Below are 13228 nucleotides of genomic sequence, written 5' to 3' on the forward strand. Positions count from 1 at the left end.
GTAATATAATTGGATTTTACCATAAAATTTTTGTAAAAATGGTCCAATTGCACAAATTTTGCTTCTTTGATGGTTGAATTACACACTTTTTAAGTTCAATGCCCAATTGCACAAAAGCGATAAGTTCAGTGGCCTATTTGGCACTTTCTCCATTTTATTATCATCTTCAATGGTAATAATATATAAACATTATATTTTGAAGTACTATATAAGTTATTTTCTAAAATATAAATATAAATTTACAAAAATAGTTTACATTATTACCAGTATTTTCACTTGTGGGGCATTGCACGGAATGGATTTCTTATAACATTTTAATGATATTTGGATCGATATACAATTATATAAATTATAACGTCGACCTTGTGCCATGCAAGGCCCTCCTGACCTTGTGCAGCTGGTTAAGACCTTGGTTGAGGGAGAGCTCCTCTCAGCTCGTCGCTGGTCTCACCTAAGTGACATGCAAAAGGCTGATTTGCTACCTGCAGGCGCGACCAACATAGGTTTTACTTCTTTCTTTCCTCTTTTTCCTGATCGCGTGCACATTGTTCATTTTGTTCATATTCTTCCACATTCTCCTTTTTAGACAACAACGACACTGAGCATTCGTCCAATGATTCAGAGTAGGAAGTTGAGCACGACAAGCTGATTGTCCATCATCCACTCGCACGTACCGCCGTGGCCACTGCTGAAGAAGCTTTCGTTGTTTCCTTAGAGGATAATCAATCGCCCCTTTCTACTGCCATGACTTATCGCAATGCACTTCTTCGTGCACAAGGTCTAGCCACCTGACCGCCGCCGAGAAAGGTAAAGGCATGACAACTACTAGCTCCACACCACCCCCTAAGTGAATGCAGTCTGGCCCCATTGGTCATCCGTGGGTCTCTAGCTGCTACACTACACTCTATATTCCCTACTCTTACATTTATCTTACATTTATCTCTTAAAACTCACCCAATCTTGCACTCTAATTATCATGCTTCACTACACTCTATATTCCACTCTTGTGTTGTCTAAACCTTAAAAGATAGGAAGCTTTCACTCTCCAATTTGCCATCTGCGAGAGACACGACACTCGGGGAGTTCAAGACTCTTCGTTTTAACATTACCCTTTATTTCGTACCATATCCAACGTCACCATAAACTACGAACATCAACCCGCCGAGTGACCACCCCGGAGTCGCAAAACCATCAGCAATTATTAGGCATTAAAAAGGGATAAAAAATCAAGAAGAGGAAATCATATAAAAGATGTCATACAATATCTTACATAAGGCAAGTTAATATAAAATTTAATAATTACTTCGAATCAAATACAGTAAATATTGCAGGAAACATTGATTTTATCCACACGAATCCCGTTCAAGGTAAAATAAACGGAGGACCAAATTGATTAATTTTTTCAAATTCGAAGACTTAATTGGACAAGAAAAATTATCGAGGATCAAAGTGGTGAAATCTCAATAGTTGAGGGACCATATCAGTAATTAACTCTTTTGAGAAGTGACTATTTTCTTTTGTCTCAAGATCCCTTCTCAGAAAAAAAAAATCATTAAGTATCATAGATATTTTTTTTTCTTTATAAAATTTTTAATATTTATTATCAACTAAACAATGAAATATATGCCAAAGACCTTGTGGTCTAGTGACACCGGTGTCCCGATTAACACTCTCACATGGATGATGGGAGTGGGTTAGTTCGAGCCTCAGTGAAGGCAACTGTTGACTCTTTGTGTTTCAGTAGGTTGAGAAAGTAGCTATGAACAGATACTACATTGTAACAGAGTCAGTAGTACTAAAAAAAACAATGAAATATATATTTTCTATAAGGGAAAATGACACTTTAAGTCCTTAAATCATATTAAAAATAATAATTTTTGTTATTAAATTATACCCGTTATCACTTTTTATTCATCCATTGTTTACCTTTTTGTTCATAAAATCCATTAAAATTGAATTAAAAAATTATTTTTAGAGTTGTGGACAATTTACTTTACAAAAATATTATTATTGTTTTTTTTAATAATTTAAAGACAAAAAGTATAAGAATTAATACCTCCATTAGTCCTCCGAGTATTAGCGGAATACCAATGGTGGTCTCTCGTCTTTAAAACGATCAGGACTTGTCCTTTATCTTTTTCAAAATAACCACCTGTGGTCCTCCGTTAGCTTGGGTGTCAATTGAACGTTAATTTTTAGGGCCAAAATTGGCATTACAATAATTTCATCCTTAATCTATTCTACGTGGCTGAATTTTCCCCAATTTTCTTCGCTCAAATTCAATTTCCCCCAAAATGGCTTAGCCCTAATCTGTGACGAATTACACGAACCTGCATTCTAACGAAGTAAACGAAGTAGACGAACCTCCATCTCCATAGAAATCTCAGAACACCCAGTCGTCGATATTGAGAAGAATCACTCCTCGACGCAGTTGTTTCCAAGGCAACAAGTGTTGAAGGTAAGGCCTATATATATATATATATATATATATATATATATATATGTTTCAGAATGCATTCAACTGTGTAATTTAATGGTAATGAGGTATCCGCATGTCTTTTTGGCTTATATATGTTGCGAGAAAGTACTAGGAACCTGGGGACCATGTGTTGTTTGTTCTTTAACTTTTAGCAGGTGGGTGGAGACCATTTGTTGTTTGTGTGTTTGACTTTAGCAGGTGGGTGGGTGTGAAAGTTTGTTTGTATAACTTTACTCCTGGATACATGTGCTTGACTTTGTGATTTGTGTAGTCATTTGGTAGGTGTGCTTTAACTCTTTTTTTTTATGTATTAATATTTAAATGTCATTTGATCTGTAGATAGTATATTATCAAATAGTGGGTTTATTCTTAGGTTAAAACATGGAGGGTTTTTAGGGAAAGGTGAAAACCCTAATTATATGGGATGAACAACTGCTATGTACAATAACATTGAAGTAGATGAATGGGGACTGATAACCCTTATTGATAAAATGAAGGAATTGAGATATGAATGTGTAGACAATGTAAAGTTTTTTATGAAAACTGTTAGGGGTTTAGTGGAATCAGTGACAGATAGGGTAGCTTGGGAAACATTTAATTAGCTGGATTTGTTGGATGTGGTGGAGGTTTGCAGTTGGATGTGAATTGAATGAGTCATTTGGAGAATAAGATAGTAGTTATGATGGGGGAATAGATGACAGTGAATGTGGTTCAAAAGATGACTTAGATCATGACATTAACATAGATCCAAATGTAGAGTATTATGGTGATGAAAATGAGCAGCCAACAACCAAATGACCTTTCTATTACAGAAGAAGATGAAAAATAGCTGACCTTTATTTCAGGTAATTTACTCATTTATTACTTTCAAAACTTAAATGTGAATTCAATGAAAGTGACTTGCCATTGTTGATATGTTCCAGACAAACAGAAGGAACTTCTACCTGCCTTTGAATTTTGAAATTGCATTTCCAGGATCTACTCACAAGTATTTTCTGCTTCTGTTACTAAGAAAATACTGCCTTATATACTGTTATGAACCTAATATCCTGTAAATGTTTAAGGTTTTGTGTTAGGCATCTACATGGAAACATGAAGCTTGCAGGCTTCAATGGAAAAGCAATTAAAGACAACCTGTGGGAAGCTGCAAGAGCAACTACTATTAACCACTTTACACTTGCCATGGACAAGCTGAAACAATTGGACGGTAATGCTTATGCCTGGTTATTAGAGAAGCATCCTTCTGAATGGTCTAGGTCCCACTTCACAACTTATTCACATTGTGATATATTAGTGAATAATATTTATGAATCATTCAATGGTGTTAAGCTAGAAGCTAGAAGGCAGCTAATACTGTCTTGCCTAGAGACATTGAGAAAAATCTTGATTACTAGATTTTATGAAAATAGACATAAAGCAATGAGGTGGACTCCAACTGTATGCCCTAAGATAGTTCAAAAAATAGCTGTTAATGAAAAACATGCTGCTAGCTATATGGGAATCCAATGTGATGAATTTAGATTTGAGATTAGGGGGGTTTATTTCCCACAGTTTGAGCAACATGAAGTGGATTTGGAGAAACATAGTTGTAGTTGTAGGAGCTGGGAATTGAGCGGAATTCCATGTAGGCATGCTAATGTGCTATATGGATCAAGAATGGCAATGAGCCTGTCTATAACTATATCCATCACACATACTTAGTTGAGAACTACTTGAAGGCATATGAAGGGAGTATACACCCCATGGCAGGGCCTTCAGATTGGCCTACCAGTGATAGGTAGCCACCTCTCTCACCTTTGTACACAACAAAGGCTGGTAGGCCATGCAAATTGAGAAAAAAAAAATCTGGAGGGAAAGTCAAGCATGTACTCAGCAAGGATGGCCAGGTATAAACTGTTATAACCTATTAATTCTTATTGTTGTGATCTTAAATTCTTATCCTACCCTATTAAGTTTTATGTCAACATCTCAACTGTGTCCATGTCAAAATCCACTGTACTTTATGCAAAAAAGAAGGCCATAACCGTAGAAAGAAGGCCACTTAACCCGACAGAGTTTGTAATAAATTTGTTTCCTATCTTCAATTGTTGTTCTAACCTCTTAAATTTTATGTAGCATAACCCAAGGAGGCAGTCCAAGAAAAAGAAACAAAAAATCTAGTAGTATACTCCAAGTTGATCCAAGTTCTAGTGAAACACCCCATGTTGATCCAAGTCCAAGTGAAGTACCCCCTGGAGATTCTAGTCCAAATGAAGCACCCCCCCCCCCTGCTGGAATGGAGGATGATATTATAGACCAGATGTTAGCTGAGTTGGATATTGATGCCTTTGTTTCAAACTTGATTGATGGCATTGACATAACTCCTGGGCAGCAGCAAGGTATGTTTATGTTTATGAGATTGCCTTGAAATTTTATTATTATTATGGGAATGATATTGCATTGTCATATAATATTGTTTGCACTGGAAAATGAACAGCCACTGAGGTACAATGGAGACTGAGCATGTATACTATAGGAGGCAGTAGAAGCAGTGTAGTTACTGGTTGGTGGATAGGGCGCTTATCCCCGTCTTCTTTCCTGTAAAGAAAGATCCTGCTCTTGAGCAATACAGTCCTGCCGTCCGACTTCCCTTCCAGCTCTTCTTGTTCGATACCGCTTCCCCCCTTGTCAATATAAAAACTTACCGCTCTTATTCTTATGGATCAATCGGTCGAGCTCTATCGGTCAATTGTAGGAAACTGGCCACTGCCATGACTCCAGATCAAGAGCACCAAGGACATGAAGAAATGGATATACATACCACATCTACTCAACCACCAATAGATGGTGATGAGAATACTCAAGGTGAAATGGAGGATGACAATGCAGAAGAAAGACCAATTCCATGTAGACAAGGTAAAGAAGCTTAAAGTGATTAAACATAAGCATGTTGTCACGGGAAGGAAGTATGGAACTCGTGCTCGGCAAGCTGCATTGAAGGCAAAATTCCCACCAACTTCTGTTGATTCTCCCTTCAATGTTGACTAAATGTGACTATTTGATCTGTTTTGTTTTTTGTTTTTTTTTTTTTTGGCAAGTTTGGTTTGTAAGGCAAAAACAATTCTTTTTTGCTAAATGCGTACAATGTTGAGTTTGTAATTAGCTGTGCTAGGCTTGTAATTAGCAGTGCTAGGCTTCAACATGTTAGCAAAATAGTTTGGTGACAGTACATGTGCCTTACATGAATGGAAATGATCATTTCAACTCAGTTATGTTGTCTGGACTACCATTTGCTTACATTAATGCAACTGACCATTATATTATATATGATAGATTTTGGCATGCTGCTGCTAAGTGAATAACATTACCACTTCAACATTCAAAATCACAAATTCATTAACATAACCACTTCAACATTGAAAATCACAAATTCATTAACATAATTACTTCAACATTGAACAACAAAAACCATGTTACACATCAATGCTAATTATAGGACAACATCCTAGTCTTGATTGGAGCTAAAGTTTTTTCAAGATAAACAAACACACTTACAATAAAAACCAAAAGTACAACCAATACTAGTAACCCTATACACATGTTCTTCTTGCCCTTTGATCGATTATCGTCAAGTTGCCGAGTCAACCGTTGAATTTCTTGTTTAGCATTGTTTATCCTCTTTAGCAAGCCATGAATTATCATTTCTGATCTTGAATACATGGGAGGATCTAACCACTCGAAAAATGAACAATTTCTTAACCCCTAACATCGTTTAAAAAATAAAAACCAAACATTTCAGTAACCATTTCTTAATTCAAACAAAAAAAGAACGCCCAGAAATGAACAAAATATCAAAGTTAGACTTACCTTTTCATTGGAACATATCCAATACCTACGCCCTGGGTTTTGATTTGTCCACGAAGTACAAAGCTTCAGATTGTTTCCACAAATACATACTCGATCAGTAGACTCTCCAACATTACGCCTCCGAGTTGAAGAACTTGATCCATATGAAGCCTCCATTGGCGAAACAACTGGAAAACTTGAGCTTAGGGCTGATAATTGGGGGAAAATGAAGTCCTCAACGGGAAACCTTGAGCTTAAACATGAAATACATGAAAATGATAAGTTTGCCTCATTTTTAACGTTAGTTTGACACCGTTTCTACGACAAGACCACGGGTGGTTATTTTGAAAAAGATAGAAGACGAGTCTTGATTATTTTAAAGACGAGGGACCACCACTGGTATTTCGCTAATACACGGAGGAGTAATGAAGGTATTAATTCAAAAGTATAATGTGTTCATAATTTAGGGACCAAAAACAAAAGTTATTTTCACTTTCCTTTCCTTCATTTCCAGGAAATTTACATCCCTTTCTTCGTGTATATATTTCTGCAGACCAAAATGGCTGTAACTATTTCCCTTCTCAAATTTATTTTGCTAACCCATTTCGGAGAAGGGCGCAGACATTTCGCGTTGCAAGGAACAGTGTGACGGCCAGAAAGCTACAATCGGATCTTCTTCCCGCTACTGTTGTCGATTTCAGGTATATCCGCCACCCAAAAACCCTTCCGTCCCGTTATCTTCTGTACAATGATTATATGTATGTTTGCGTATGCCTGTCAATAGTGCGTATAGAGCTTCCGATAGTCTTTTCATTTCTTCGTATTGATAGAGTCGCAGACACGTATGTATTTAGGTAAAGTTGTTGGGAATGTTCCCCTATTTTGTTAAATTAAAAATTAGTCTTTTTAGTAGTTGATTGGATTTTCTGAAACCTGCTTCTAATGTGTCGATAGCTTGTGTTAAGTAGTTGATTAAATACAGCGTTTGAACTTTTTTGGCAAGAACTTTTATTTTCCAACAACGGTCTTTTGGTTCTGGCCTTCTGGGTTTGGGCATTTTAGGGATTTAGTATGAATTGAATTCTGATTTGAGTTATGCTCCGTAGTTGACTATCTGTTTCCTTGCTTTTCCTTTACTTTGATTTGGAGTACAGTCCCCACCGCTTTTAACTTGAGAAAATTGTAGGAAAGCTTTTTATACAGAAAGTTACATATGTATCAATGGGTTGATATCTTTTGGAATGATTTTTATTAGATTTGGTAAAAAACAAATCTTATTTTTACTTGCTGGCTGTTTAGTCATTGGGTGACTGGAAATGCTTGATTTTGTTATTTGCTAATCAAAGTTTGTTTTGCTTGGTTGGGAAAATTATATGAATGCTATGCTACTATGTTGATATGAGTTCTGTTCATTATATTTGAATATTATAGGGACAATTGAGTCCTTTTCAAGCTACTGAGCTTCAAAGCTTTTTCTGCTTGGTTTGGAAAATAATATGCAATGTTGATGATTGCTATGCCTATCCCTATGGAGTTTATTATTCTTGGAAAGTATGGGGATGTTTGAGTCCTGTTTAGGCTATTGAGCTTCAAGGGATGAAGCTAGGCTTCATGTCATTTTATTTTGTCAAGGAGGAAGGCAGTGGCTAGATAGTTGGTGTGGCAGAGGTAGCTCTTTTTTGTCAGTCTGGATAGTAAATGAATTAGTCAACTTCTTTCAGTGATGATGACTGTATGGAGTTAGATGGAACTTAATCTAAACAACTATGCTTTCTTTCTTCAGTGCAATAGATGTAAGATGTGGCCTCGGCACTAGTGGTTTGTTCTGATTATAAAATGCACATAGGATGCATATATAAGAAAGCTGGCTATAAATACTCCTCAATATGACTGGACTAACTTTTTTTTTTTTCAGATGTCGCTGCACCTTGGTAATATATCACCTCACATTCGTAGAGATGAACTGGAGAGTGTTTTCCAGAGGTTTGGGCGGTGTACTGTACGTCTGAAAGACAAATTTGGATTTGTTGTTTATGATTACCCTGCAAATGCAGAAAAAGCACTGAAAATACTTCGAGGCAAGGCTATCTGTGGAGAGCCGATAACTCTTTCATGGTCAAATAGGCAGCCTCAGCCAAAGCCTCTCCAGAGATTTGCTAAGGGTGCTAGGGTCTTTCAGCCACCACGGGGGAAACACTTTGGTAGACATGATTATGTTTCTCGAGATATGGGTTACAATGGTCAACAAGGTCATAAAAGGGGCTTTAGGTCAGCAGATATCAATGGTGGAAGGACTGGGTATGCCGAGCCAGTTGACGAACTTACAAGCCATCATGGCTATGTAGAAGATCATTCTTTTGTGGATGATTTTCCTGATGACAGTGGAGGGAGAGAGGCAACAGTTTTGCAAAATGGTAGGTGGGAGGAGCAGGGTCTTGAACCCTTGAACCAGAATGGCCTAGAAAATGGGCCACACTTTGACCGGTATGTGCCTTCCTCTGCTGATGAGATAAATGAACATGATCATCTGACCTGCATGGCAGATTTGCCCTCTCGTAGGAAGCCAGAAGAGAAAACAGAAAAAGAACACTCTAACACTGGTGGGAATACATTAGCTTCAAGGTCGCAAATAGATGTCAAGGAAGAAGAAAGATTTAGAAATAGCCACAGGGCAAGACACAGAGATTCTTCATTGGAAAGAACTACTCATCAAAGTGGGAGAAAGGACTATAGGGAAAAAAAGCGAAGGAGGGATAACCCTGAAAGCACAAGAAATTATTCAAAGAATGCACGGGCACCAGTCACAAATTCAACTTCTTCTGATCATACAGCTTCTGAATCACATTTGCATTCAAGGTCGTTAAAGTCTTTGTCCATGTATCCTTCAAATTCAAGGCCAAAATCATCTCCTGCCAGAAAAAATTCTCGATACTCAATAAGGTCTGGTTCAACATCACACTCAAAGTCAAGCTCTCCTACATCTCAGCCTTTATCTGTCTCACCAGATCAATCCTTATCCTCATCTTCGAATAAGATGCAGATAGAGCAGAAGGATTTGCATCAGGAGTCGAAGGTAGATATTTTGGAAGGGGAACCAGTGGCAAAAAATGAGGCTAGTTCAGACTACTCATTTAAAGAAGTGAAAGATTCACTTGCCCCAGACTCCGACATTGGTGACCCTACTGGGTTTCCTCACACTTTGGAAGAGATAGGGGAATTTCAAAATAATAATGATTTAACATTGCAACATTCAAAGTCTCAAAGCCAGAACCCAGATGTCCATATTTCTGAGCGATCCCTTGTTGCCAATGCGATGAAACTATCATCAGAGGAACTATGCATGGTTCTAAAACACTACAGACTGGAACAGCCAGAGGAAATGGATAAAGACTTACCTATAGAAGATTGCTTGGGCTGTGCTCGGTTATGGCCTTGGGAAATCATCTATTATAGAAGGTACAAGAAGGGACATATCTCAACTGAAAACTACACCCGTAGGCTTGCACAAAATAAAGAGTTTGGAATTGTTGACAAGTATGTCCGAAGCAGTAGCGGGTGGGGTGAAGTGTAAACAGATCTGTTTTGATGTACGTGTGCACCAACATGTCATGGCATAGATTACCCTAGTACCCATTTGCTCATCATGTTATCTCTATAGCTATTTGCATATCAAGATACTTCAGTTACAAACTGTTGTGGTATCAAACTATCAAACCTTGCATAAAGTTCTAAAGTAGTTTTAGTAGTTATCCTTTTTTCTATTCCCAACGAGCAAAGGAAAATTAATCTGTTAAACAGGACCCCACTATCTGTGTCTGTCTTCTTTTCCAGCCATCCAATTCTGATGGAGATTGCATGATGTGAGATCATGGTTTTACTAACTAATTGCTATTGACAAATAAACTGCATTATTCTATATATATATATATATGGAATCATTCTTCAGAGTCAATGGGTATAGCCGTATAGGGAATTGTTGGATACCATGCTAAAAGTATCTGCTTATGCATTGACCTAGATTTGAGATCTTGGGGTTTTAATCTTAGCCTCTCACTATCACTTACAGATACAAACATTGGAGTGGACTTTTGGCAGGGCTATATGCATTTTACTTTGTAAAGAATACTTCTTTGAGGACAACCTATATAGCTTGCTGCCTGAACTTTTCTTAATCAATTTGCATCACTTGAGGGCCGAAATTTTTACTTATTGTCCCACTCCAGAAACACCACAATGTTGACAGATGAAAATTCTTAGATTTACAAATGTTGAAGGAGCAGTGTCTGGTACATTCGGCAGTTTTCAATCTTTCCCATGTATAGTAAGGTTGAGTTATTATGTCTGTTTCCTTGCTTCATGAAGGTGTACATTGTGCTTGTTGTGCATATACTGATTTTGCCCTTTGCCATTTCTTGACACCACTTAGTTGCTTGCCTTCTACTATTCATTCTATCCCCCTCTCTATCTGATTGATGGAATTGGCTTACAAAATTCATTCTTTACCATTGGCAATGAAGTTTTTGGTTACTGATTCTGTTCTGCTGGGTAATTGAGGCACCTGTGTTCCAAATTAGTACTTCTCTTTTTTTTTTTGGCTTATTTTCATTCTTCTTCATAGCTTGTTTTCTTTGAAGGACAACTTCAACACTGTTCTTGGTCCCAATAATCAGCTGGTTCATACAAAGTTTGTCAGCTCATTCTCCCTTTGCGTAAAGTTGATGCCGTTGCTTAAAACGTATTCATGAAAAGAGATTGTCTGGTAGCTTTGATTGTGTGATCCTTGTTGTGGTATACTTGTCTAATTGTCTTTGTAGTTGTTTTCTAAGGTTGGATTTGATTTTGTGCAGCTTCATTGTTTTTACTATGTGGTCTCAATTTGAAGATATGAGCTTTTGAAGCAGAATGCACAAGGCTGCTGAATATTTATGAGATTTGTGAAGTTTATAAATAAAACAAAATGGTTTTCTTACTATAAATTTAATGTTTTTACCCTATTCAAAGCAAACATGAAATGAGCCTGATAGGTACCTAGATGTCAAAGTTGTCCAATTTTCTTTTTAATCTTCCTTGATGCTCCTCACAGCTCTCTGTCTAGAGATGTGTTTTCATTTATAGGCAATGTTTGATTTAAGGCTTGGGAACTTATGTACCTCTGTACAACTTGTTTGCCTCTTGAAAAAGAAATTAGTGGATACTTATCAGAGTACATCCATGGTGTGGCACGTAATTCAGGTCTCTTTATTGAACATATTAAATTAGTATGTAATCGCTTTGAAATGTTCTATTAATGCAGGACGTAGATAGAAAATCCCAGGTTGCGAGGGAGGTTGAATCTCTATTAACTAAAAAGCTTACTACTATTGTGTTTCTCTTGGATGAAACTTTTGATGGAATTACATTCAACATGGTTGCAGTTGAGGTATTGTTAAATCTTCTCTATAACCTCTTTCAATGTATTTATAGTTGGCAAATATAAATTCTGCCCTTGTTGAAAATGCCAATCAAATATCTTCTTTTAAAGGAGTTTCAGGGGTAATTAAGCTGTCAAACTAGTCTAGCTTTATCTATTTAAATGTCAAAACTTAAAAGGTTGTCACTGGTTATATATCTTAGCTTGCCAGTGCCTGAAATGGTAGCCTTCTCCAATTCCATTTTGCACTGATGTTTCTTTTCATTTTTTGAATATTGGTCAAATAGTAAGCTTCTTATGAAGAGACATAGGCAATAGATGATAACAATTATATCAGGGATCTACTAGCTATACTTTAGACATCAAAATAGATTGGCAAAGGGGAAATTATGCATTTCAAACTGGCATCTAAAATGTTCTTTAGGGAATCAGATTAAGCCTTAACTGACCCAATGTTCATACAATTGTCCTATGTTCAAGTAAGTTTGCTTTTAGTTTTTTACACTCATCATCCAACTTTTCTCTCCTTTGCTTCCTAATAAACTATTTTTATAGTTACAGCATGATTATGAATTTGGAAATTATCTGCACTGCAGATATTGGTTGAATTGGATGTATTAAGAGCAAGGCCAATGGGGGATTTTTCATGGGTTTTTTTGGCTTGTGTGGATGAAAGAGAAGATGGCATGGGAAAGGAGAGAGAGGGGTTGAGTTCATTTGCTAAATTCTAGAAGAAAAAACAAAACCAAACAAAAATGGAAAAGGTGCACGCTGCTTGCACAAGAGTTGCTGAGTGGGAGTTGGCCAGTGGGCAATTGGAGTGGTCGCTACCTGGCAACTAGACCAATTTATTTTATATATATATATAAAATATTAAAATTTTCTATTTTCTTTGGTTGATGAATGGGACCTACAAATAGATCCAAACCAATGGAGCAACCTCAGTGGAGGTTTATGGGCTATCTCAGAAGAATGAGAAGATGAGGTGCAAGAGGAAAGAGATGGTTGGGGTTCTTATGGAAGAATCCCATCCACTTTTTTGTAGAACAGTAGAAGGAAAAAAGACGCAACCTCAAGTGATGCTCACACAAGGCTCTCAATGGGAACGTGGGCGTAGCGTGGAGCTGGTGACCACTTCATTTTTTTTCTTATTTTAATTATTTTTTATGGTTAAACCCTTAACGTGGGACTCACAAAAACCCCATCAATAGGGTTGCTAACAACCCTAATTATTGCATGTTAGTATTTTTTGCTTACTTTTACTCTTAGAGCAACCCCAAGAGAGGTTTTTTGAGGGTTTTTTTGATTAGTTGGAGGAGAGAGAATATGAGGTAGAGGAATGAGAATATATGAGAAAAAATAAATAAATTTGTAGTAATGTGGTTTTTTGTGAGCCTAAACAAAAAAAGCAGTGGTAGTGTGTGCATTCGGCACACCATGCACACCCAGATGGCACGTACGCGTTAATTAATCAATTACCTTTTTTTTTTTTTTTTTTTTTTTTTTTTCTTTTT

General features: G+C 37.0%; 2 protein-coding genes across 2 annotated transcripts; one reads left to right on the forward strand and one right to left on the reverse strand.

Moving 5' to 3' along the window:
- Positions 1-5822: 5822 nt before the first annotated feature.
- On the reverse strand, positions 5823-6481 carry LOC115995711. The gene is made up of 3 exons (XM_031234856.1): positions 6326-6481; positions 6014-6220; positions 5823-5828 (listed from the first exon to the last, which is right to left on the reverse strand). The coding sequence occupies exons 1-3, from the start codon at positions 6479-6481 to the stop codon at positions 5823-5825; spliced, it is 369 nt and encodes a 122-aa protein (XP_031090716.1).
- Positions 6482-6852: 371 nt separating this feature from the next.
- On the forward strand, positions 6853-10099 carry LOC116033695 (serine/arginine-rich splicing factor 4-like). Its single transcript, XM_031276456.1, has 2 exons — positions 6853-7005; positions 8220-10099. Exon 2 carries the CDS (start codon positions 8220-8222, stop codon positions 9873-9875), a length of 1656 nt encoding a protein of 551 aa, XP_031132316.1. The 5' UTR covers positions 6853-7005; the 3' UTR covers positions 9876-10099.
- Positions 10100-13228: the final 3129 nt, after the last annotated feature.

The sequence above is a fragment of the Ipomoea triloba genome, chromosome 1 (assembly GCF_003576645.1).
Source record: "Ipomoea triloba cultivar NCNSP0323 chromosome 1, ASM357664v1".
NCBI classification, from domain to species: Eukaryota; Viridiplantae; Streptophyta; class Magnoliopsida; order Solanales; family Convolvulaceae; genus Ipomoea; species Ipomoea triloba.